This window comes from Myotis daubentonii, chromosome 14 (assembly GCF_963259705.1).
Source record: "Myotis daubentonii chromosome 14, mMyoDau2.1, whole genome shotgun sequence".
Taxonomy (NCBI): Eukaryota; Metazoa; Chordata; class Mammalia; order Chiroptera; family Vespertilionidae; genus Myotis; species Myotis daubentonii.
In genome coordinates, this window is record NC_081853.1 from 52,101,552 (window position 1) to 52,122,722 (window position 21,171).

The 21,171-nt window shown below is 55.1% G+C and overlaps 1 protein-coding gene across 4 annotated transcripts in view; it reads right to left on the reverse strand.

Moving 5' to 3' along the window:
• The window catches only part of SCN5A (sodium voltage-gated channel alpha subunit 5), a 72,652-nt gene that overhangs the window by 8,409 nt on the left and 43,072 nt on the right, over positions 1 to 21,171 (reverse strand). For 2 of the 4 annotated variants that reach the window (XM_059664430.1, XM_059664431.1), the window contains exons 16-22: positions 19,106 to 19,543; positions 17,536 to 17,697; positions 14,758 to 14,878; positions 13,768 to 13,922; positions 6,289 to 6,462; positions 2,343 to 2,465; positions 1,595 to 1,876 (exon numbers count right to left, since the gene is read on the reverse strand). In XM_059664430.1, the coding sequence (XP_059520413.1) occupies positions 1,595 to 1,876; positions 2,343 to 2,465; positions 6,289 to 6,462; positions 13,768 to 13,922; positions 14,758 to 14,878; positions 17,536 to 17,697; positions 19,106 to 19,543 (1,455 nt within the window). The remainder of the gene's footprint in view (positions 1 to 1,594; positions 1,877 to 2,342; positions 2,466 to 6,288; positions 6,463 to 13,767; positions 13,923 to 14,757; positions 14,879 to 17,535; positions 17,698 to 19,105; positions 19,544 to 21,171) is intronic. The other 2 variants (XM_059664432.1, XM_059664433.1) reach the window with 1 other exon arrangement.

The following is a 21,171-nucleotide window of genomic DNA, read 5'->3' on the forward strand; positions in this document are numbered from 1 at the left end:
GGAAGTCTCTAAAGAATCCCAACCTTCCCTCGTACTTAAGGGGGGTCCTCTGCCAGTGGTGTGTGGGTAAATGGCTAACAAATGACTTTCTAGAAGGAACAAAAAGCCCTGATAGTTGCGTTTGTCAATTTCCCTGTGAAAATCCTCCCACCATGGCCGATTGCAAGTTGCCGAGGTGCAGCTACGGAACAGAGCTGGGGAGACATGCGCAGGAACACTGCGTTGCAGGATTTCCACTGTAGGGATATAATAGATGTATTACCCTCAAGAGCACAGACGATACTACATGGTGATGGTGAGGTTTCATTTTGTTTTAATATCATTTAGTTAATTATAAGTTTATAAAATATGATTTTAAATAACAGCTTGCCAATATCTGGCTGGAGCACACCGTGGCAATGAGACGGGGCCTGGTGCCGGTTGCACTGTCTGCCCCAGTCTGGGCCGCGAGGAAGATTCGGAAAGAGTCCGAAAGACGGGCTCGGTGGTGAGACCAACCGCCCAGTGGGTCTCATGTGTGCCCCTGGCAAAATCCAATCCTGCCCCACGCCTCCTTTCGGGCATGAGTTTGTCCAAATGGCGCATGTCTGAGAGTTTTTATGAGGCAGATGGCAGATGGGGAAACTGAGGCCGCTCCACGGAAGGCAAGCTATTTCAGCCCCTTAGGCTACGAGGCCCTCACCTGTCTGGAGGAGCCTGGAGATGCTTTGGAAACTGCTGAGAACCACCCAAGGTTATGAGATGCCTGCAACTAAACGCTTCCCCACCACTGAGTGGGTCTGTCTGGAATGGTAGGCGGTTCTCAGTCTATACCAGGGGCCTGCCCTCCCACGTTCTGACAGTCAGTGGGGTGGGCACAGGGATCGGAGGCTCTCAGCCTGTTCTCCGTGAGTCTTTGGAGAGCACTGCTACTAGGACTTCAGGGGTGGGTGGAGGTCTGTTCCCAGGCGGGAGTCCCGCTGTTTTCCTCTGCTTTGGGGATTACAGGCAGGTGTCTGAGCTGAAGGCTGGGATAGCAAGAAAAGCAAGCTGCCGTTTCATGAGTCATGGTTCTTTTTGCATTTCCGTTGTTAAGGCGATTCGTAGGTTCATTTTATGGCATGTCAATGAAAACTCTGGAAAGACTGGGTTAGAGCTGGGTGTGTTTAAACCTCACGCATCTTGAACATCGGAAACGGAAGTAGATCTATTCTTTCCAGCAACGCAGGAGATATCACTACTTTTGGTAACAGAGGGTGGCCAGAGCCACAGTGTTGCTAACAGCTCAGCCCTGGGTGTCTGTGGGCTTTCCGTTTCAACCTGTGCCATCACACTGCCCAACTGGCTCCTGGCTGGGAAGGTGCTTCTGCCTTAGTGCCCAACCCCAGGCCACAGATCTCGGAGGATGTGGCCTCTGCTCTGGAGAGGAAAGTCTGGGGACTTCCCAGGGAGCCAAGAAGTCTTGGGGGGAACCCTGGTCTCCTTTGGGCAACGTGAGCCGACCGTGAGGATTCAGAGGGGCCCCACTGTCCCCCTCCTGCCCACACCACGCGTGAAGGCGCCTGTGGCTAGAGAACCAGAGGGAGGGAGGAAGTCCCTCCTCCCCGAGACTTACCACCTGCAGCAGGGCCAGGTACCCAGCCCCCACGTTGTCAAAGTTGACCTTCACCTTGGTCCAGTACAACTCGCCGGTCATGTTGAACGACTCACAGTCACTCTTGTTGTTCACGAGGGTGTAGTTTAAAGGCATGTCCCCCTCCGTCTGGTTGATGCACCTCCCGAACTTCCCCGCGAAGAGGTTCACGCCCATGATGCTGAAGATGAGCCAGAAGATGAGGCAGACGAGGAGCACGTTCATGATGGACGGGATGGCGCCCACCAGGGCATTGACCACCACCTCAGGCGGACAGAGGAGACACTCAGGCCCTGACGCCATGAGGCCCTCCCCTGTCCGGGGAGGCTTGGAAATGTTCAAGACCCTTTCCCTCCACCCCCAGCCCACTGAATGCCCCGGCCATAGGTCCCTGGGGGGAGGGGCGCAGAACATTCCCTGCCCCCAAGGAAGGGCAACCCATCGCTGGAAGCCCAGGTGGGGAGTGAGGGGGGCGAGAAAGAACACACACACTCATCCCGGCACCCTAAAGTCTGATGCAACTCCACAATATCCGCCTTTCCCTTCCCGAATCCATGACCTTGAAACTGCATTTTCAACAGGGTCGCTGACTAGGCCAGAGACGGAGGGGAGAGGGCCTCTGGAGATACACTGTCTGAGCTAAGTTTCTGGTTTATTGGGGGGTTGCTGCTACTGGGTTGGGGGTATTCTCCCCTAAAGTGTGTCCCGGGAAGGCAGCCACTCCTCTTACCCTCATGCCCTCGAACCGGGACAGGGCTCGCAGGGGCCGGAGCGCCCGCAGTGTCCGCAGCGACTTGATGGGGCCCATCTCAGAGAAGCCCAGGGTGTTGGCCACCAGGCTGATCAGCGAGACCTGTGGAGGCAGGAGGGAGACGTGGCGACGGCCCGGTGACAGACGGGGGAGCGCGCTCGGCCGCCTAAAACAGGGCTGGGCGTGAGAGGCCCGTCTTTATGATTGCCGACTGGCTGCTCGGGCACAGGGCGAGCCTTCCTGGGGCCCAGAGGCTGGGGGCGTCCCAGGTGTGTCCTGGCTGAGACACCCCTTTCCCGAGCGCCTCCTTGGTGTGGAGGAGCAGGGACACAAGGCCTGGGCTTTTGGTCCCTGTGTTCTCCTTGAGGTCAAGTTCTTTTGGGGAAGGAAGGACTGCCCTGGGTTGAGTATGAGCAGACCCTCTCCTGGGGCCTTTCCCTAGAGCCAGACTTTGCAGCATTCTGACATCTTCAAAGAAGGGAGGCTTAGGTGGAGAGTCGGGGCAATGAGAGCCACCCCCCCCCACCCCCCGCTCTGTCCCCTCTGCCCCGCCCCCACCACGGCATTTCCTTCCCGTGGACTTCATCCTTCTCAAGCTCCATGGGCATCCAGTTCCTCTTACTTCTCTGCTGGCCTGGAACACAGCTTAGAAATGGCCTCCTGCCTGACCTCGCATGCAATCACCAGTAATAGCACCTTGGCATTCAGGGCAGCCTGGGGGTGGTGAGCAGCCGCGGGCAAGGGCCTGACTGCCACAGCCTCCTCCCCGGCTTGGAAGCACTGAGGATGCCCAGCTCCAGGTGGGCATTCCTAGAGAGGCAGAGGGGCATCTTCCAGGGACCGCCTCCCGAGGGCAGGGCCCGGGGCCAGCTGGCCTGCCTTGTTCCCAGCAGGCCACCCCTGACGTCTGTACTTGCCCCACCTGCCCGCCCAATGGTCCCCCCCCCCCTCCCCGCAACTCGGATGATGGCAACTCCATCCTTCCAGCTGCTCAGGCCACAGCCTTGGCGTCATCCCTGCCTCCTCTCCGTGTCTCACACCTCACTTCCCACCCACCAGGATTTCCTGTTGGCTCTGTCTTCAAAATGCATCAGAAGTTCAGCTATGTCTCACCACTGTCACTGCCACCATGGTGGCCAGGCCACCGTCACCTCTCCCCTGGATGACTGCCACGGCCTCCCAAGTCTTCTCCCTGCTTCCACTCGGGCTCCCTCCCCCCACTCACAGGGTGAACTTTTTATAACATGAGTCAGGTCAGAGCCCTGCAAGGTCTCCCCGTTTCACTCTGAATAAAAGCCCATCTTCCTGCCCGTGCAGCCGGTCTCATCTCCCGCACCCCCTTCCCCACTCACTCTGCTCCAGTTGCTCTGGCCTCCCTGTAGCTCCTCTTTTTAAAAAAAATATTGTTATTGATTTCAGAGAGGAAGGGAGAAGGAGAGATAGAAACATCAGTGATGAGAGAGAACCATTGGTCGGCTGCCTCCTGCCCGCCCCACACTGGGGATTGAGCCTGCAACCCAGGCATGTGCCCCAACCGGGAATCGAACCGTGACCTCCTGGTTCAACCACTGAGCCATGCCGGCTGGGCATCCCTGTAGCTCAAGTGTGCCAGACACACACTGACCACAGGACCTTGGCACTGCCATTCCAATCTGTGCTTGGAATGTTCTGCAGACATCTGCCTGGCTCACCCCACCTTCCTTCAAATCTGCCCCAATGTCCCCTCAGTGGGCCCGCTCCCGGCAGCCTATTTAAAGTTGTGATGTACCCTCTTCCCCCCACTCCCCCACCCCCACCCGTGTCTACCCAACCCCTTCCCTACTTCCTTTTTCTTCATGGTCCACATCACCTTCTGACATAATATAAAACTGACTCACGTATTAGGTTGGCAGGGTTTTTGTCTGTTTTCTTCCCCGAGGCCCCCAGCGCCTACACTAGCCCTTGCCCACAGATGCGCTATAGTGTTTATTGAAAAAATGCACAAGTTGCCCTGAAAACATCCCTCTCCTGACCCTGAGGCCTGAAGCCCGCCTTTCCCTCCAGCTGTGGGGGTGGGGGTGGGGGCAGCATGGCCGATGTCAGGAGAGCGGGATTCCAACACTCACGACCTTCTGCCCGACCTTGGGCAAGACCCTCCCTTCGGGGAGCCCCGGCTTCCTTCTCCACAAGCTGCCTGGCCAGTCTTGGGACTGGGCCCCAAGCCCTGACCTCAGCTGAGCTCCCCAAGGTGGCAGGTGGTGGGGTGTGAGTGGGCCCCCACAGGAGTCTCAGCAGACTCCTCGGGCTGCCCGGGCACAGGCCTGACCTCTGGGTGAGAGGCTGGGTCACCGGCCTCCAGGCAGACCTGCCAGCGTCTCAGGCAGGGAGGCCTCAGGGTCCTCGCCTTCATTCCAGGAGGCTCTGAGGCCTCCAGGCTGCAAGGGCACCTAGAACTGCCTCTCCCCCCTCTCTCCCCCCGGACCCCCCACACCCCAGCACTAGCACCCTCTCAGCCACAGACAGGGTGACAGAAAGAGGCCCGGACTGCAGGCCCAACAACCTGATCTTATCTCCACATGCACTCGAACCCACACAGCCTCTCCCGCCACAGCCACTCAAGGCTTGACCTCCGCCCAGCCTGGCCCTGGCCTCCTGGGGCCTCTGAGAGGGTGTGGGACGGAGCACAGGCCGGAGCCTCTTCTGCAACCACAGGAAGGACAGCCCCTGCTGCTGGGCAGGGCCCGAGGGTCACTTCTGGAAAGCGCTCCCCAGCCTGCAGGACTGGCCTACTTCTGTTCTGTGGGACCCACCACAACCCGAGGGGGAGCCCTCACCGGAGCCCTTGGCCTTCGCCGGGCTTCCTCTGCTCCCAGGGAGCGCAGACCCAAGCTGCTCCACGCCCGGCTCAGTTCCCGCCTCTGGCCACTCTCCTGCTTGACTGTGCTCAGGACCCCCGTCCTTCTCCCCGTGGGACCCTGCACGCACCCTGCGTGGCACCCAGCAGTGTCCTGGGCCTGGGTAGCTGTGGGGTAGGCGCCTCCTACTCCTCTGCCAACTGGGTGCAACCTCTTGCTCCAGGCCCTCCCTGGACACAGACTGGGCAGGCAAGCCCTGCCAGCTGTCTGATTGGGCAGGGCAGCCCCCCAGAACCCCTGGGTCAGCGTTCATGGCTTTCCTCCTTCTCACAGGTGATTCCCCCTCTCCCACCTCCCCCACTTCCCTTCCCCCCCAGCTCCTGCTCCCCAGGTGGTCCGATCTCCCTGAGCCAGGAGGCCCTCTCCTGCCTGCCTGGCCAGCACCAACCCTGGCCCCGTGGCTAGCGGGCCTGACAGACTCTCACATACTCATGGCCCCTGCACAGCACAGCCATGCCGAGAGGGTGAGCCCCCACTCCTGCCCTGGCTCACACCCGGCCTGCAATGCTCTTCACCGATTCATATGGTGAGTCTAGCCTTCCCCCCAAAGCCAGGGGCCTCCTAGGACCGGGCCTAGGTCCTCCCTGCTCCTCTGTCTCCCCAAATTAGGGGTTCTTACGACAGGGCCCAGGTCTCCTATTTCTCTTCTTCCTCCTGGACAGCAGGGCCTGGGTCTCTCCCCGGGACCCCAGCCTCCGTGCCCTCTGCCCGCGCCAGGGCATAGCCAAGTGTCTCCACTTTACAGAGAGGAAGGGAGAGGGATAGAGAGTTAGAATCATCGATGAGAGAGAAACATCGATCAGCTGCCTCCTGCACACCCCCTCCTGGTACATGCCCTTGACGGGAATTGAACCTGGGACCCTTCAGTCCGCAGGCCAACGCTCTATCCACTGAGCCAAACCGGTCAGGGCAAGTGTCTCCACTTTAGCCAGCCTCCGGGCAGCCCGGCCATTCTGTCCCTCGACTCCGTCTCGGCTCCTGCCGCGCTGGCGATGGCCTCCCCTCACCCTTCCCTCCAGGGCCACACTCACGTCCACGATGAGGAAGTCGAGCCAGCACCAGGCGTTGGTGAAGTACTTCTTGAAGCCGTAGGCCACCCACTTGAGCAGCATCTCCAGCACGAAGACGTAGGTGAACATCTTGTCGGCGTATTCGAGCAGAACCCTGATGGTCTTCCGCTCCTCCAGGTAGATGTCCTCGAAGGCCTGCGGACCAGGTGGGACAAGGGCACATGGCATCCCGACCACAGCCAGGGCCACCCTGCCCGAGGCATCAACTCTCACCCAGGAGGGCAGGGGGCGGGGGGGCGGAGGAGGGCACAGCTGAGATGCTAGTGGAGGGGACTCGTCCAGGGTCAGCTTTGGACAGGCCAGCAAGCTCTCCCAGGAGCGTGGGCCATGGGCGGGCCAGGAAATGACCTGACGCAGTGAGCAGACAACAGGGTGGAGTGGAGTGAGAACACTTCTTCCCTCACATTACAGAGCAAGTCTCAGTCCTAGGCCAGGGCATTTTGTTCATTAATTAACTAATTAATTTTTTATATTTTTTTTGGGGGGGGGGTAACTAGGGCATTTTAAAGACCTTTCTAGAACTTGCTGAGCTCCAATTTTAACGAGGGAGGGCGTGCAGGCTCAGCTCACAGCCCTCTGCAGGAAACAACATAAAACTGGTTTTGTTTTCACTCTCCTGTATGCCGTTACCAACTTTTCATAGGAAAGAATATTGGTTTCTGATTGCAACCATCATTAGAAGTTTCCCTTTAGAATAAGCATATCAAACCAAACAGAAACGCTCAGAGTTGATCTAAGGAAACCCTGACGTAGATGATGGCAGGGACAGCTTGTAACTGCGAAGTTAGGAAACACAGGACCAGATGCAGCCAAACCCCCTGCAGTCCAGAACCGAGGCGTCCACGTTTCTAAAACGCGCAGAGTTTCTGCGCCTCCTCATTCCTGCCTCAACCCAAATTCCTGGGCTACCGGAGAAACCCCCGTGGCTCCCAGCTGCCCTCTGCCACCTCCAGCCTCCCAGTCCAGGCAACTGAACGCGTCACCGAGGGCCCTGGGAGCGGCCTCCCCCTGTGGCGCTGGGCCTCCCTGGCTGACTGCAGGGCCCCGTGGGCAGCAGTGGTCCAGGGGCCGGCGCTGTCTGCAGTGCCTGAGCCCGGGCTGCTGAGCCCTACACGTGGCTAATCCGGCCAGTGTCCACAGGGCAACAGGAAACCCAGGTCCCAATATGGACTTGGGGAGTTGCTCAAGAAAGAATTTTCTCTGATTATAAAACTGTATGCTTTTTATAAAAAAAATAACACGGAGCCCTGGCCGGTGTGGCTCGTTGCTTGAGCGTCCTCTCATGCACCAAAAAGTCGCTGGTTTGATTCCCGATCAGGGCACATGTCTGGGCTGCAGGCTGGATCCCCAGTAGCGGGTGTGCTGGAGGCAGCCAATCGATGTGCCTGTCTCACATTGATGTTTCTGTCCCTCTCCCTCTCCCTCTCCCTTCCTCTCTAAAATCAATAAAACATATTATTTAAAAGTAATCTAGAAATTATAAAGAAAATAAAAGGCACCTCCAATTTCATGACACTAGAGTAGCCACTGCTAACATTTAGGCGAACATTTGTTTTGGCACTATTTGTGTGTGTGTGTGCGCGCGTGTGTGTGTGCGCGCACGCGTGTAAGTGCACAATTTTACTATAAGATATACTAAATGTCTTTGCTTTGAAACGTCTTTTTCCACTAAATAGTCTTCTGTGGACACTGATCAACTCAATGAGGTGATTACGTACAATATCATTCTTTTAAAAGGCTGCATAATATTTCATTATTTGCATATACTACTGTTTATTTAGTCAAGAAAGAACATTTCCATTGTTCCCAATTTACTCCCAGTAGGAACAACACTGCCATGAACAATGTGTCTGGTAAAGTTCTAGAATTGGGGTGAAAGTCAAAGGTGTGCTTTGGTACAGACTGGGACCAGGGCCTCAGAAGGGGACACCTAGTGACCCCCCTCCACCACGCACGAAGGTGGCTCTTTCCTCGCCACGCCACCCACACTGGGGGGGGGGTGTCTCCTTTGTCACTCTCCCCAGCCTCATGAACAAAACGGTGCTTTGTTCCATTTTTCTTAAGTGCTCGTGATGCTGACATCATTCCCTTGGATGTGTATTTGCAGTGCTCATCTCCTCTGCTTCTGTTTCTTTTTCTTGAGGGTCTGGTTTATCGGGGGACATCAACTCTTCATTTGATACACTTTATCCTAGTTGTGTGCCTTTCGATCTCATCTCCTTCTGTTTACCATACTGAAGTTCTACACTTCGTCTTCCTTTATTATATCCTTTCATATAATGAGATCATTTATTATGATTTTCATTTAGTAAGACCTTTAGCATCATGTTAAGAAAGCCCTTGCCTATTCCAAGGCTAGAAAAAAAAAATGACCCTTCTTTTCTTTTAAAAACACACACAGAACTTTCTGGCTTCATTGCTTTATACAGTAAAACCTCGACGTAACAGACTAATTTGGATGAAGGGATGCCCGTTAAAGCCGAAAGTCCTTTATAGAATAAAGGTTTTCTGAATGCATATGTTAAAGAATTGACAAATTAGTTGGTTTGCCTGTTTTTACTTATGTAGACACGTGTGTGTACTTAAAATTAAGTACACATGAAAAGTTAAATTTCACAGGAAAGTTTTCTATATTTATTACAGTAATTTACAATGTACAGAGAATAGGTCTAGCAAATGCCTGCATTCCCCGTCACTGAGAGTAAACAAATGCACACGGCGGGGGCGTGGCTTAGCACACGGCGGGGGCGTGGCTTAGCACACAGCACAGTTAAAACTGCTGCAGAAAGTCACACCACGTGACATACAACTGATCCCTGTGCTCCAGGTGGTTTGACCATGTGATAGTCATTCATTTACAGCAGTGACTCTTGGCTTTAAATATGTAGACGATAGTCGTCGATATGTAATATTTATTTATGTTGGTGAAATTACTACAGTGTTTTTTCTAACATATGGCCTATTTGCTAAAATTTGTTAAAAATAACAGCGAATTAATAACAAAAAATAACCTGTTAATTTAATTATAAACAAATATTGGTTAAAAGCATTTAAAAATTAACAGGGTATTAATTTTCACATATGACATATGGACAGGAAATTTTTTTTGTTAAATCAAAAGTCTGTTAAATTGAGGTCTGCAAAATCGAGGGTATATTATATTACAATTTAAAAAATCTAATTCTGGTAAAGAGCAAACATTTTAATATATTTTTCTGAGTGACTGGTCAACTGTCCCAATACTTTTTTAAGAATCCACTTCACAATCCACAGAAGTTACCTTTATCATATACTACCCTTAATTTCAGACCTCTCTATGTGATTCTATTCTCTACCTGTACTTGAATTAGTATTATATACATTTTCCTGGTCATTTTTAGTAATTTTCAAGATAAAATTTGGCAACATTTTTGTAAATTCCCTTAAAGATGTTGGAAATTTATTGATATTGCATTAAATTTATTAACTGTTACACAGCCTTCCTACCCAACACTAGCATATATTTATAGCATACTTACCTATTTGTCTCCTTCTACATTCCTTAGCAAAGTTTTGAAGTTTTCTTCATGTGCCTCTTATCTATACTAATAAAAGCCTTGGGGGCGATCAGGCCAGCAGGGGAGGGCAGTTGGGGGTGATCAGGACAGCAGGGGAGCAGATAGGCGTCAATCAGGCTGGTAGGGGAGCAGTTAGGGGGTGATCAGGCTGGCAGGCAGAAGAGGTTAGGGGTATCAGGCAGGCAGGCAGGCGTGTGGTTAGGAGCCAGCAGTCCCGGATGTGAGAAGGATGTCCGACTGCTGGTTCAGGGATCGGGCCTAAGCCAGCAGTCAGACATCCCCGGAGGGGTCCCAGATTGGAGAGGGTGCAGGCTGGGCTGAGGGACAACTACCTGCCCCCCTCCCCGTGCATGAATTTCGTGCACCGGGCCACTGGTACATATTATGTTATATTTATCGCAAGTTACTTTGTTTACAATGCCTGGCATGTTAGGAATATTTGAGAAATGTTACCTGTGACTAAAAGGTTTCTGTTAGTATACAACGACAATAGCAACAATTCTTTATATATTTTATGATTGGCCATATAATGCTTTTTATAAGTTTTAAAATTTTTCTATGCAATCATTATCTAAAAGTAATGATACGTTTCTATTTATTTTTACTGTATGCTTAATTTTCCTCACTATTTGCAGAGGCTAGTACTTCAAGATTACTATTAAGTAATGAACAACAACTAAAAAGTAATTAAATCATCATTTTTCTTATTTCTGACTTTAATAAAAATGTTCAAGTGTTTTACTGCTAATGATGATGACAGAAGTTAATTTGAGAGTGTTTTTCACTAAATTAAGGAAATCTATTTTATTTCTGCTCTTGACAGAAAAAGTTTTAAAAATCAGGAATTTGTTGAGATAATTTCTTATCTTTGTCCTAATTGTGTAAATAGATTTTCTAATGTGGTATCATTTTGATATATATCTAACTATGATATACTTAATCTTTTAAATATATTGCTGGATCCTATTTGCATACATTTTAAGATTTTTGCATCACTATAAGTATGGAATATGAAAACTGGTCTATAATTTTCCTTTTGGTATGCTTAGGCTGTTAAAAATCAGCATTATTTAGCGTTCATAAAAATAATTTGTAGACTTTCCATTTGTTTTCATATACTAGAATATTTTAAATAGGACTGGAATTATTTTCTTCTTTGAGAATGTGAAAGATTCTACTCTTGGAGGTGTGAGGTTTTCTATTTGTTTTACTCTGAAATTTAATCAGTCTTACTTTTTATTTATTTGCTAATTTATTAATTTATGTCTTTATTTTATTAATCACTTCCTTTGCTTTTCTTAAGATTACTTTGCTATTATATTTCTAATTTATTGAGTTAAGTAATTAGTTTACACTCTTTCTACTGAATAAAAAAATTGTTTAAGTGTCTGAATTTTATTCTTACTTCAGCATCGACTGAATCTCACATGCAATATTATCAATGTTCTTATTTTCTAGTCTCCCTCCCCACCCCCCAGTCACAGTTTTTCTTTTTCTACCTCTATTTTTCATTTCTTATTTTTCTAGATTTCAGGTGGACATAACTGGTTGAGTTACAATGTGTGATTTATAGCACGCTGTCATCTCTGGTCCATGTATAGTCTCTTTATTTTATTTATTTGCCTAGTTATGAATGTAATTAACACCCATGAATCTACCAGCAAAATAGTTTTTGTTTACCCCAAGGCTTATTGTAAAATGACCTTTACATTTCTAAGGGTTTGTTTTTAATCTTTCTTTTTTGCTATATCTAGACTCACTAAGTGTTAGCTATTATTATTATTATTATTAGGTTTGCTCAAATTTAGTAAAATCTAAAATATTTTAGATTTCCCATGGTCTTGTTCTTTCTCTTTGCTTTGTCAATAACTAATAGGAGTCCCTTTTGTTTTATATCTCAAGCTTTTTACCTTGAACTCAACCTTGTTTAATATTAACAAACAAAAGCACTCTGGTTTTGGTTGCCATTTGCCTGAAATGCCTTATTATTTCACTTTTAATATTTCTGAGTCACAGTGTTCCAGGATTGTCATTTGAGAGCAATAGCTGAAGCTTTTAAAAAAAAATCCATTCAGAGTCCTTTTCTTTTAAAAGATGAATTTTATCCAGTTACATTTATTATTAAAACACATGTTTGAGCTCGCCTCTGCCATATTACTTTCTGTTTTCTGATTTAATGCTTCCTTGTTGCTTATTTCCCCCCCCCCCCATCTTTTACTGTAAGATCTATGTTTTCTTTCAGTAATTTGGAAGGGATATATAGTCTGCTTTCTGTTAAACAAGTTTATAACTTGAAATAACACACTGAGACTTCTTTTCTCAATATATCATTGACATTTTTTTTTAACACTGCTTGGCTGCCTACCCTGATCAGATGCATCCTTGCTTGCCAAAGCTCCTCCTCACGTATGCCAGGCTGAGTTTTTCCTCCACAGCCCAGACTGAGTGGCTCTGGCTGCCCTTGTTTGTGGTTGTTCAAAAACAAAACTCGTTAACATATTGTCAAATCATCCTTCTCTGAAGTCTGCAGAGATTTCGCTCTGGCTGCCAATGGTAAAACAGCGGAGTCTGCAAGTCATGGGTCTGGGCCAACCCCGGAACAGGAGTGGGGCAGTCAGGGTGGGGTGGGAGGCTCAGGGGTTTAGAAGGGACAGCCACAGTGCCTCCTCACGGCCTGGGCCTGCCCCCCGGGGGCATCACAGACGGGAGGCACAGAGTCTTGGATCAAAATGACCCTTTCCCACTCTGTAGTCCCAAGCATTCCTGTCAGTTGCTCATCCCCAACACTATCAGGTGCTTGCTCCCTCTGGGTCAGGTAAGTTTGCTTCTTCTGCCATCTTGATCATCCCTCTCCTTGCTCAACAGCACCTTCTAGAGCCCTCTCTAGGGCTGTTCCATTTCTTCTAGTAGGGGATCTGAGAGATCAGAGTTGGGTGCTTGGGAGCCAGATGAGGGCATCCCTGGAAGGACTCACTGCTTCTCTAGGGCTCAATAAACCTCCCTGTCCTCCACAGTCCTGTTCCACCTGCTTCCTCCAGGAAGCCTTCCTGATTGCTCCAGTTCCCCCTGACCTCCCATCACCCTGAGTCATCTACTCAATTTTGCTCAACTTTCTTGAACTGATCTCCGACTCTCTCAAACCTGCTCAGTCTGGTTTCCCCAATTACATAGGGATCCCCTGATGCCAGGGCCAGCGTCTCCTCCTCCTGTTGCCCTCCCATGGCTCACAGAGGCAGACAGAGGAGAGCTTGGAGAAGACCTGTGGAACCAATGGAAGGTCAGGACAGAGGACTCTGGAATCTGACTGTCTGGGTTCAAATGCCACACCTGCTGCTTGTGGGTGGCGGTGACTTGGGCGAGCTACTTAATGTTTCTACAGAAGCCTGGTGTGGGGTGACATGTAAACATGTGTGAACAACACTGCTTGGTCTCCAGCCCTGGGAAACCTGGTGTGAGCGGAGCCACCACTGTCGTCTCAGCCAGAACCGTGAGTTGCATTGGATCAGCCTGATGGAGCGCCTGAAGCCGGGCACAGTGGGGGGGCGGGGGGGTGGGGGGTCACCAGAGCTCAGGTGTGTGAGGCTGGAGGCCTGTGACCTATACCAGCTGTGCACTGTGACCTGGGGCGGATCACTGCCCTTTCATGAAACACGGAGGCCTGGACCGATGACGCTGCTGAGCCCTTCCCGCCCTTCCCGCCCTCCGTGCTCTCAGCTGTTGAGAGTTTGCGAGCTGATTCCTGATCTGGGGCCCTGCGAGAGCACATTTTCAGCAGAGGTTCTGCCCCCATTCCTGACCCAGCTTTCCAGCTGGAGGCTCCCTTTCCCACCCTCCCCTCCTCCGCCACCCCTCCCTGCCCAGCCCGGCATCCCCGGGCGGGTACCAGAGCTCCGCTGCTGAGCAGGATCATGAAGATGATGAAGGTCTCAAACCAGCTGTGCTCCACGATGTGGTAGCAGGTCTTGCGCAGTCGCCACCAGACCTTCCCTGGGGCCTGCGTGGTGTCCACGGTGCAGCAGGGACAGCGCCGGACACAGCCTGTGGGGGAGGGGGAGGGGTCAGGCCCCGGCCAGGGGCAGTGGATGCCCATGTCCGATGGCAGAACGTTTGGTGGTTGAAGGAATGACCGGGAGACAGAGATTACCATGGTGGGTGATGAGCAGGGCTCCATGGTGGGCGGGGCCCTGGGGGGCAGGGGGGGCTGTGGGTGCTGTCTGCTCCGCCCACACTCAGCAGGCACTCTGTGCAGAGGCCACATGGACCAGGCACCCAGGGAGTGGAGGAAGGGCCCGGCGGGGGCTGGGTGGGCTCCATCTTGTCCTCTGCTCATCTGGGAAACCCTCCCCCTGCCAGAATGTTCCAGAACGCCCTGGGCTGCTCTGTCCTTGGGCCTGCTCCATGTTTGCAATTGCTGAGCCTTGGGAAGGATGGGCCCTTCACTGGCAGCCCCAAATGATGTGCCACGTGGAGGACAATCCCTCATTGTATCCCCAGCTGCCCTCCAAATACACCACCCATTCGCTATAAAAGCTGCAGATGCCGGTCACCATGCCAAGGCCTGAGGGGGCAGCGGTGAATGAGACCCGGGCCCTGCCGCTGTGGGAGCGGACAGTCATGCTACCACCCCACAGATGCAGAGGCACCAGTCCCTGTGCAGCTGACCCACAGCTGCCCAGCCCAGGAGACTGCTGGCAGACTCGCCATGACTCAGTCATGATGGAGAAGCCCGCAGGGCCCTGATGAATGGGGGAGGGAGGGGAGGCAGCCGGGCCGGGGTGGGGTGTAATATGGACCCGGCATCCAAGAGCTGCTGGTCCTCCCTGCCCCTCCAGGCAGGGCTGAGGCTGGGGCAAAGGGCCACCCAGGGAAAGACCTTCGGTGAAGCAGTCCTCCGGTTCCTTGACGTCCTCGCCGAGGTCAGGGGTCTGCTCCAGGAGGTCAGCGGTGATGGTCATGTCCGCCGTGCTCCCCTCGGAGTAGCTGTCCTCGTGGGTCTGTGGGCAGGAGTGAGGGGAGGGTGGGCAAGGACACGAGTGTGGGCCATGTAGCAGCCTCCATCCCCCAGCCCAGAGCCTGGGGAGTCTGGGGCTCCCCGGGGGGAGGTACCCCCACTATTATCCATTAACCTCCCGGGGAACCTGAGCCCGGGATGAAGGAGAACCTGCCCCAGAGGTCACCTAGGGCCAGTCAGGGCTGAGCTGAGGCTGGACCTCAGGCTTCTGGGCCTGTGGTTCTGGTCGGCTGGGGTCTAGGGCAGGGATGTGGGAGAAAATATGGGGCTAAAGCATCAGTCCAGCTGGGAACAAAACAGACATCGGGTGGCAACACAGAAACATACTGGCACAGGGGCACATGGCACAGAGGGGTAGCTTGGCACACGCAGAGGAAACAGGCATGCCACACCCAGAACAGAGTCGGAACCAGCATCCTGGCACACGTAAGCACCAGGTCAGACATGCAGAGAACAGGCCGGCAACCCATCCCTGCTTTCCCCCCCCACCCCCCGCAATGCGTGTGGGTGCTGGCGTGAGGCGCAGAGCCTGCAGTAAGAGCGGGAAGGGGCTGGGCCGTTCCCGGGCTGGCACGCAGGGCTCTGCTGCCTTGGCCGCACGTAACCTGATTAGAGAGAGGGGTGCGCACGCGGTGTGCCCTGTGCGTGTCTGCGTGCGTCACGTGTGAGTGCTGGCAGTGGGGCCCGTGGCGCTCTGCCCGCTTTCCCCCCTTCAGGCCAGTGCACCCATCCCAGCCCCTGTGAGCACTGGCTGCCGCCTGGCTCCATCTCCAGAAAACTGTCGTTAGCCTGGGAGCTGCCGTCTCTGGAAATGGCTTGGGGGTTGCCATGAAAGCCAGCGTGAGGGATGATCTGGAGGGAACGGAGCTGAGGCCAGAATCCAGCGACCACGCCCCACCACGCCTCCGCCTCATCCTGCGTCTCTTCCTGTGGGTGTCTCCGGAGAGCGCTCCCTCCTTGCGTCCTTGGGGCTGGAAGCCCGTGGCAGGCTCTGCCTCCAGGAGCCCACCTACGGACAGGGGGCCGGGCAGAGCTTGTGGGAAGGAAGGGAGCCTTCACTGGCTTCAGCTCACGTCTCCATCCTCAGCTCAGTGGCCGCCGCCTTGCACAGGCTCGGGCCCCACGTAGAGATGTGCCGGTCTGAGATCTGGCGCCCCTGCTCTTCCCACTGCCTTCCCTTCTCTTCCTTCCGGGACGGGACGAACCGCGCTGGTGTCTCCAAGTCCTCAGCCTTAGCATTTAGCTTTAACCTTTAGACTGCGATGGGGAAGCGCTGGTGGGAATGGAGAGCGCCCTCCGCTGGGCAGGGTGGAGCCATGGTGCAGGGTGGAGCCATGCCCCAGGTCCCCGCTGCCAGGAGGGTCATCCCTTTCCTCCCAGCTCCGTTTTGGACACTAAGCTGGGACAGGCACAGCCGGAGGTCTTCACCCTGCTCTTCCTTTCACACACGGGAGCTGCTCACAAGGATGCGGGCTTGTCACCAGGGAGGCTGAGTTCTCAAGATCCAATGAGGTGATGGGGCCCTTCTCCCAGGAGCCACCAAACCCGCTCCAAGGCCAACAGTCCAGTAGGAAAGCCCTACTCTCCATGACTTTCGGTCCCTCGTGTCTTCCTGTTCCCAGGTGCCTTCTGCTGCTGTCAGGGTGATGGCCCCACCAGGCCCTCTGGCTCCCAAACTGGCCTTGATGGCAGAGCTCCCCATAGGCCCAGCCCATGCCATGGACAAGGCAAAGGAGAAACGTCCCCTTGGAGCAGGTCTCAACTGCTGGCCTGAGGCCTGAGGTCAGGCTGCTGGACAATGCCCCGCACCCCCACCCCCGCCCCGCCCCCCCACCCCCGCCCCGCCCCCGCCCCCAGGGTCTCGCAACATGTGACCTCCACCTTCCATGGTATCTGGCCTGAGTGGGAGGGGGTGGGGGTGGTCAGCGGGGCCACGGTCTGCTAGCACAGGGGCCGCACACACAGATGCGTACGGGGGGCCAGGCCGGTCATTAAAGGGAGCCAGGCAGGTGGGCTCTGAAGCGAACCAGAGCCCCACTCCGGGCGCAGCGGCCACTTGCCTCCAGCAGGGCGGCTCTTCCAACTATTTTTCAAGTGAAGCCAGAAATGCAGATTATTTTTTACATAAAAGCTCCCAGGTTTTAAAGGCTGGTGGCCAATTCAGATTAAAACCCTTTTTGTGGTCAGAACAAAACCCTCTCGTAGGCCTCCCATTTGCGGCCTCTGCTTTAGCCCCGTGAGAAGCAGCTGGTGGCCGATGCACCAAGAAGCCAGGCACTTGTTCTCAGAGCTCCCGGAAGTCCCCTGGCAGGGGTGGGGGTGGGGGTGAGGGGGTCTTCACAGGACACATGGTTGCCAAATGGGACAGAAGCACAGGGACCGAGTGAGGAGGGGTGAACACACAGAGGTTTGGGGTTAGTCCTGCAGCACAGTCTGGGAATGGCAGCTTCTAGAATTTCCCCGTGGCTCCTGGTCCCACGCCATCGCACCCTCCCCTGCGTGGACAGGGCTGCCCGGGGTCCCCTCTGCAGATGGTCTCCCACACGGCCCGTGCCGGCTGCTGTGGGTCCCACCAGCCCATGCAGGCTCCAGCCCGAGAGGCAGCACCCCACTGGCTTCAGGGGCACAGCTGTGCGTTACCTCACTGCACCCTGGGGCCTGGGGCTCCGCTCTGCGCTGCCGCCGCCAGTCCACCTGGGCCGCACTGGCCTCGGCCTCGGAGGAGGCGGTCTCTGACACCTGGCTCCAGGCCCTGGGCTCCGGAAGGGCCTCTGGGCCGCTGAACACAGGCTGGGGTTCCTGCTGAAGAGACCTCCAGCCCATGAGCTCCCGGCCCAAAGGTTCCAGGGCCCTGGCTCTGCCCCAGGCCCCGCCCATGCCTCCTGCCCTCCTCAGGGGCCTCATCTCATTGATGACCCCCCCCTCGGAAGCCCTGAACGGGTGGCTGGGGGGCTCCCGGTCGGTCCAGGTAAAGGGCCGGTAGCCCTCTCCCACTCCCTGGCAGGGTGCAGCTGGGCCACCTGGCAGGGTGCACCTCCCATAGGTGGCACCCCCACTTTGGAAGGACACAATGACTTTTCCTGTGAGTCCCCATGGCACCCCAGCTTGCACACGCGCGCGCACACATACACACACACACACACACACACACATGCCCCAGGGAGCCAGACGCCAGGGGCTCAAGAGAAGCAAAGGAGAGGGAAAAGGAGGGGCAGGCAGTGGGACTTCCACTCCGGTGCTGGGAGCATCCCGGAGGTACTGGAGGCTGTGAGCACTCCCTGCCCCCTGCCGACACCCGCACTGCCCCGGGCCTGACTGAACGGCTGAAGCCGGCCTTGGACCACAGGGCGGCAGGGGGCCGTGGCACCAAGTCTGAAGCCTCAGATCACATTCCACGCGGGGGGGGGGGGGGGGGGGGAGGGCAGCTGCTCTCCAGGCCAGACCCACCCGGTGCAGGCCCAGAGGAAGCGGCCAGGACGGGCCCAACTACACAGAGAGAGCCCGTCTGCCTTGCTGGACTGAAAGACCCAACACAAGACGAAGCCATGTGAGCCTGCTCGGGCCACGGGAAAGCCGAGGGAGCGGTGGGGGGCACTGTCTCTTTGGTCCAGACTCTGTCCTAAGTGTTAAAAATAACAGGTTGGGAGATAAGATAGTGCCGTCTCTGACACCTGCCATCTTCGGGATGCTTATTTTTAAATCTCGGAATTAGCCCTGGGCCTGGGAGGAGGGGAAGGGGCAGTGGGAGGTCAGGAGATGCACTCTTTTCTCACCAAGACATCGGCCTGGGGAGTCCCCGACGGGGACAGTGGTCAGAGTGGGGGCAGGGCCCGGGGTCCTGGCTCTGTCCCAGAGGCATGAGGAACTCCTAGCTGGTCTCTCTCTCTCATGCCGTGCCTCAGTTTCCCTGCCCATACAAACAGCTGCCCATGACCAGCCAGGGGATAAACCATGGACAGCAACCCCTTCCAAGATCCCCTGCCGGGCTGGGCTGGGGAGAGGGCTGAGAGCTGGTCTCAGCTCCCCTCTACGGGGCATGCTGTTGGGGGACACCCTGTCTTCTACCACCGCCCAGCCCGGCTGGGGCAGGCTGGCAGGGGCAGCGGCGGCGGCTCTGAGTGAGGCTGGTTGCCCTGGCAGCAGAGCCCTGGGCCCTATGTAAGCAGGTGCTGCCTCTGAGCCGGGGAGAGGTGGCCAGGTGGGGGCTCACCTGCTTGCTGGACTCCTCCTCGGTGCCCAGGCTATTCTCCTCGTCCTCCTCTTGGTCATCCGTGTCTGACTCAGCCACGGCAATGGGCACGCTCACGGGCTCCGGATCCCCCGGGGGGCCCTGGCCTGGCCGCTGGCCTTCCTCGAACCGTGTCTCCTTGCGGGCCGGAGGCGCCTTCTCTGTCTCTGCGGGTGGCGGGGAGCTGGAGGTGGCAATGCAGCTGGGCAGCGGGCCGCGGGGGGCCAGGGCCGGCTTCGGGGGCCGCCGCTGCAGGAGCCCACAGCAGCAGTCCCAGGTGGTCCGCTTGAGGAAGCGCAGGCCGCGCTGGATCCGGGCCAGCGCCAGCTGCAGGTTGTTCATCTCCCCGTCCTCGTCCGGGGCCGTGAGGTTGTCGGCGCTGAAGGAGCTGAGCAGCAGAGCCAGGAAGAGGTTCAGGACCTGGGGAGACAATGGGTCCGGCTCACCGAGGCAGGTGCCGGGCCAGGGCCCATGATGGGGAAACAGGCCCAGGGACCGTAAGGACCGCCAAAGGCCACCAGCTTGAGGTGGGAACCTGGGTCCTGGGCCTGGTCCTAACCCCCATTCTCTTGAACATAGAGAGTGTGGCTATGAGAGGAAAGACACATTCCAACCCTCCCTCCCAAGGTCTCAGATCTGTGGGGGTTGAGGCTGCACAGACCTAGGTCTCTTGTGTCTTGGCCCAGGTTCAATGGGTCCATGTCAAAGCCTAGGCCTCCCTTGTCAGCAGCTCCTGGGAAGTGGGATCCAATCGGGGGGCCACCGGGGACAAGACAGAACCCCACCCAGAGAGGGGTTCCTGGGGAGGGGCCTCTGCATCCGTTGGTGAAGGAGGGAGGGGTAGTGGCGCGTCTCCGCGTCCCCCCCCGCCCCCAGGCCACTCACCACTCAAACACCTGGGGCTCCTGCTGTGAGCACCCTCCGCCTGTGTCCCCAGGTCTGACTAGCTTCCCAGGTGAGGCCCAGGGGGCACTGAGTAGAGAAGGGGACAATGGCCGGACAAGAGCCCAGCTAGCAGCCCTCAGGCGTCTGGGACCAACTGCCGGGTCAGGCTCCTGAGCCGGGGTTGTGTCCAGGTGGTGAGGGGTACTTGGATGGGTGCTGTGTGTGGGACCAGACAGCGGGATGGGGTGAAGGGACCTGGGGTTGGTGCCAGGGGCCAGCCCTGCTCCAAGGCCCATTGTGCTGCGGGGAGCCAGGGGAGGGGCCGAGGTTTCAGAGGTGCTCGAAGGCACGCTACTTAAATTATGTATTAGCAGGGTGGAGGGGGTCAGTGGGGCCAAAGGGGACATCGGTTGTACCTTTAACAATAAAGATAAAATTTAAAATGTAGGGATTAAGGACTTGACCCTGAAGGGAGGTTTGCATGGTCCTCTGTTTGTATGGTCTGGGTTACTGCTTGGTGTTAAACCATCCTGCAAGCGAGACGTTTTCTTGCAAATGTGAATTTTTAGCTTTGCTACGAAAGAAAACTTTTGCTGGGTGACCAGGGGCTGGGCACAGGCCCATTTCTCAGTTTCCTGAAGGTTCAGTGAAGCAGGTGGTGGGCTCCCTCCCTCATGTGGGCCAGTCCCAGCTCAGAGCATCACCAGGCCGACAGGCCAGCGACACACCTCCCCACGCTGGGCTTGGGGTCCCCCCAGAAGGGAGCTCAGTTGGATGGGGGCCCCTACAGCAGGGTGGTGTGTGAAGGCGGGTGCAGTTCTCACTCTGAGCCCCTGCTGTGGCTTCTCACAAGCCCCGCAGACACACCTGTCAGCAGCTGGGAAGGAGACTCTGACAGAAGGTTGGATGGAGTGCCAGCCCTCAGAGACTGGCCTTTTTTTTTTTTTTTAAAAAAAGAGCAACACACACTCACATGGACAGCTCGGGAGGGTTAAGAAGGAGGACCTCTGGATCCTATGTCTACGGAGAAATGATCACTTTTGACACCTGCAGCCTTTCTTGTGTCGTCTTTGGGGGCGGGGCCTGGGGTGTGATTCAGAGCTGCTGTCCACGCAGACCTCTGGCCCGGCCTGCTCCGTTCCTGTTGCCCACCCTGGATCCTC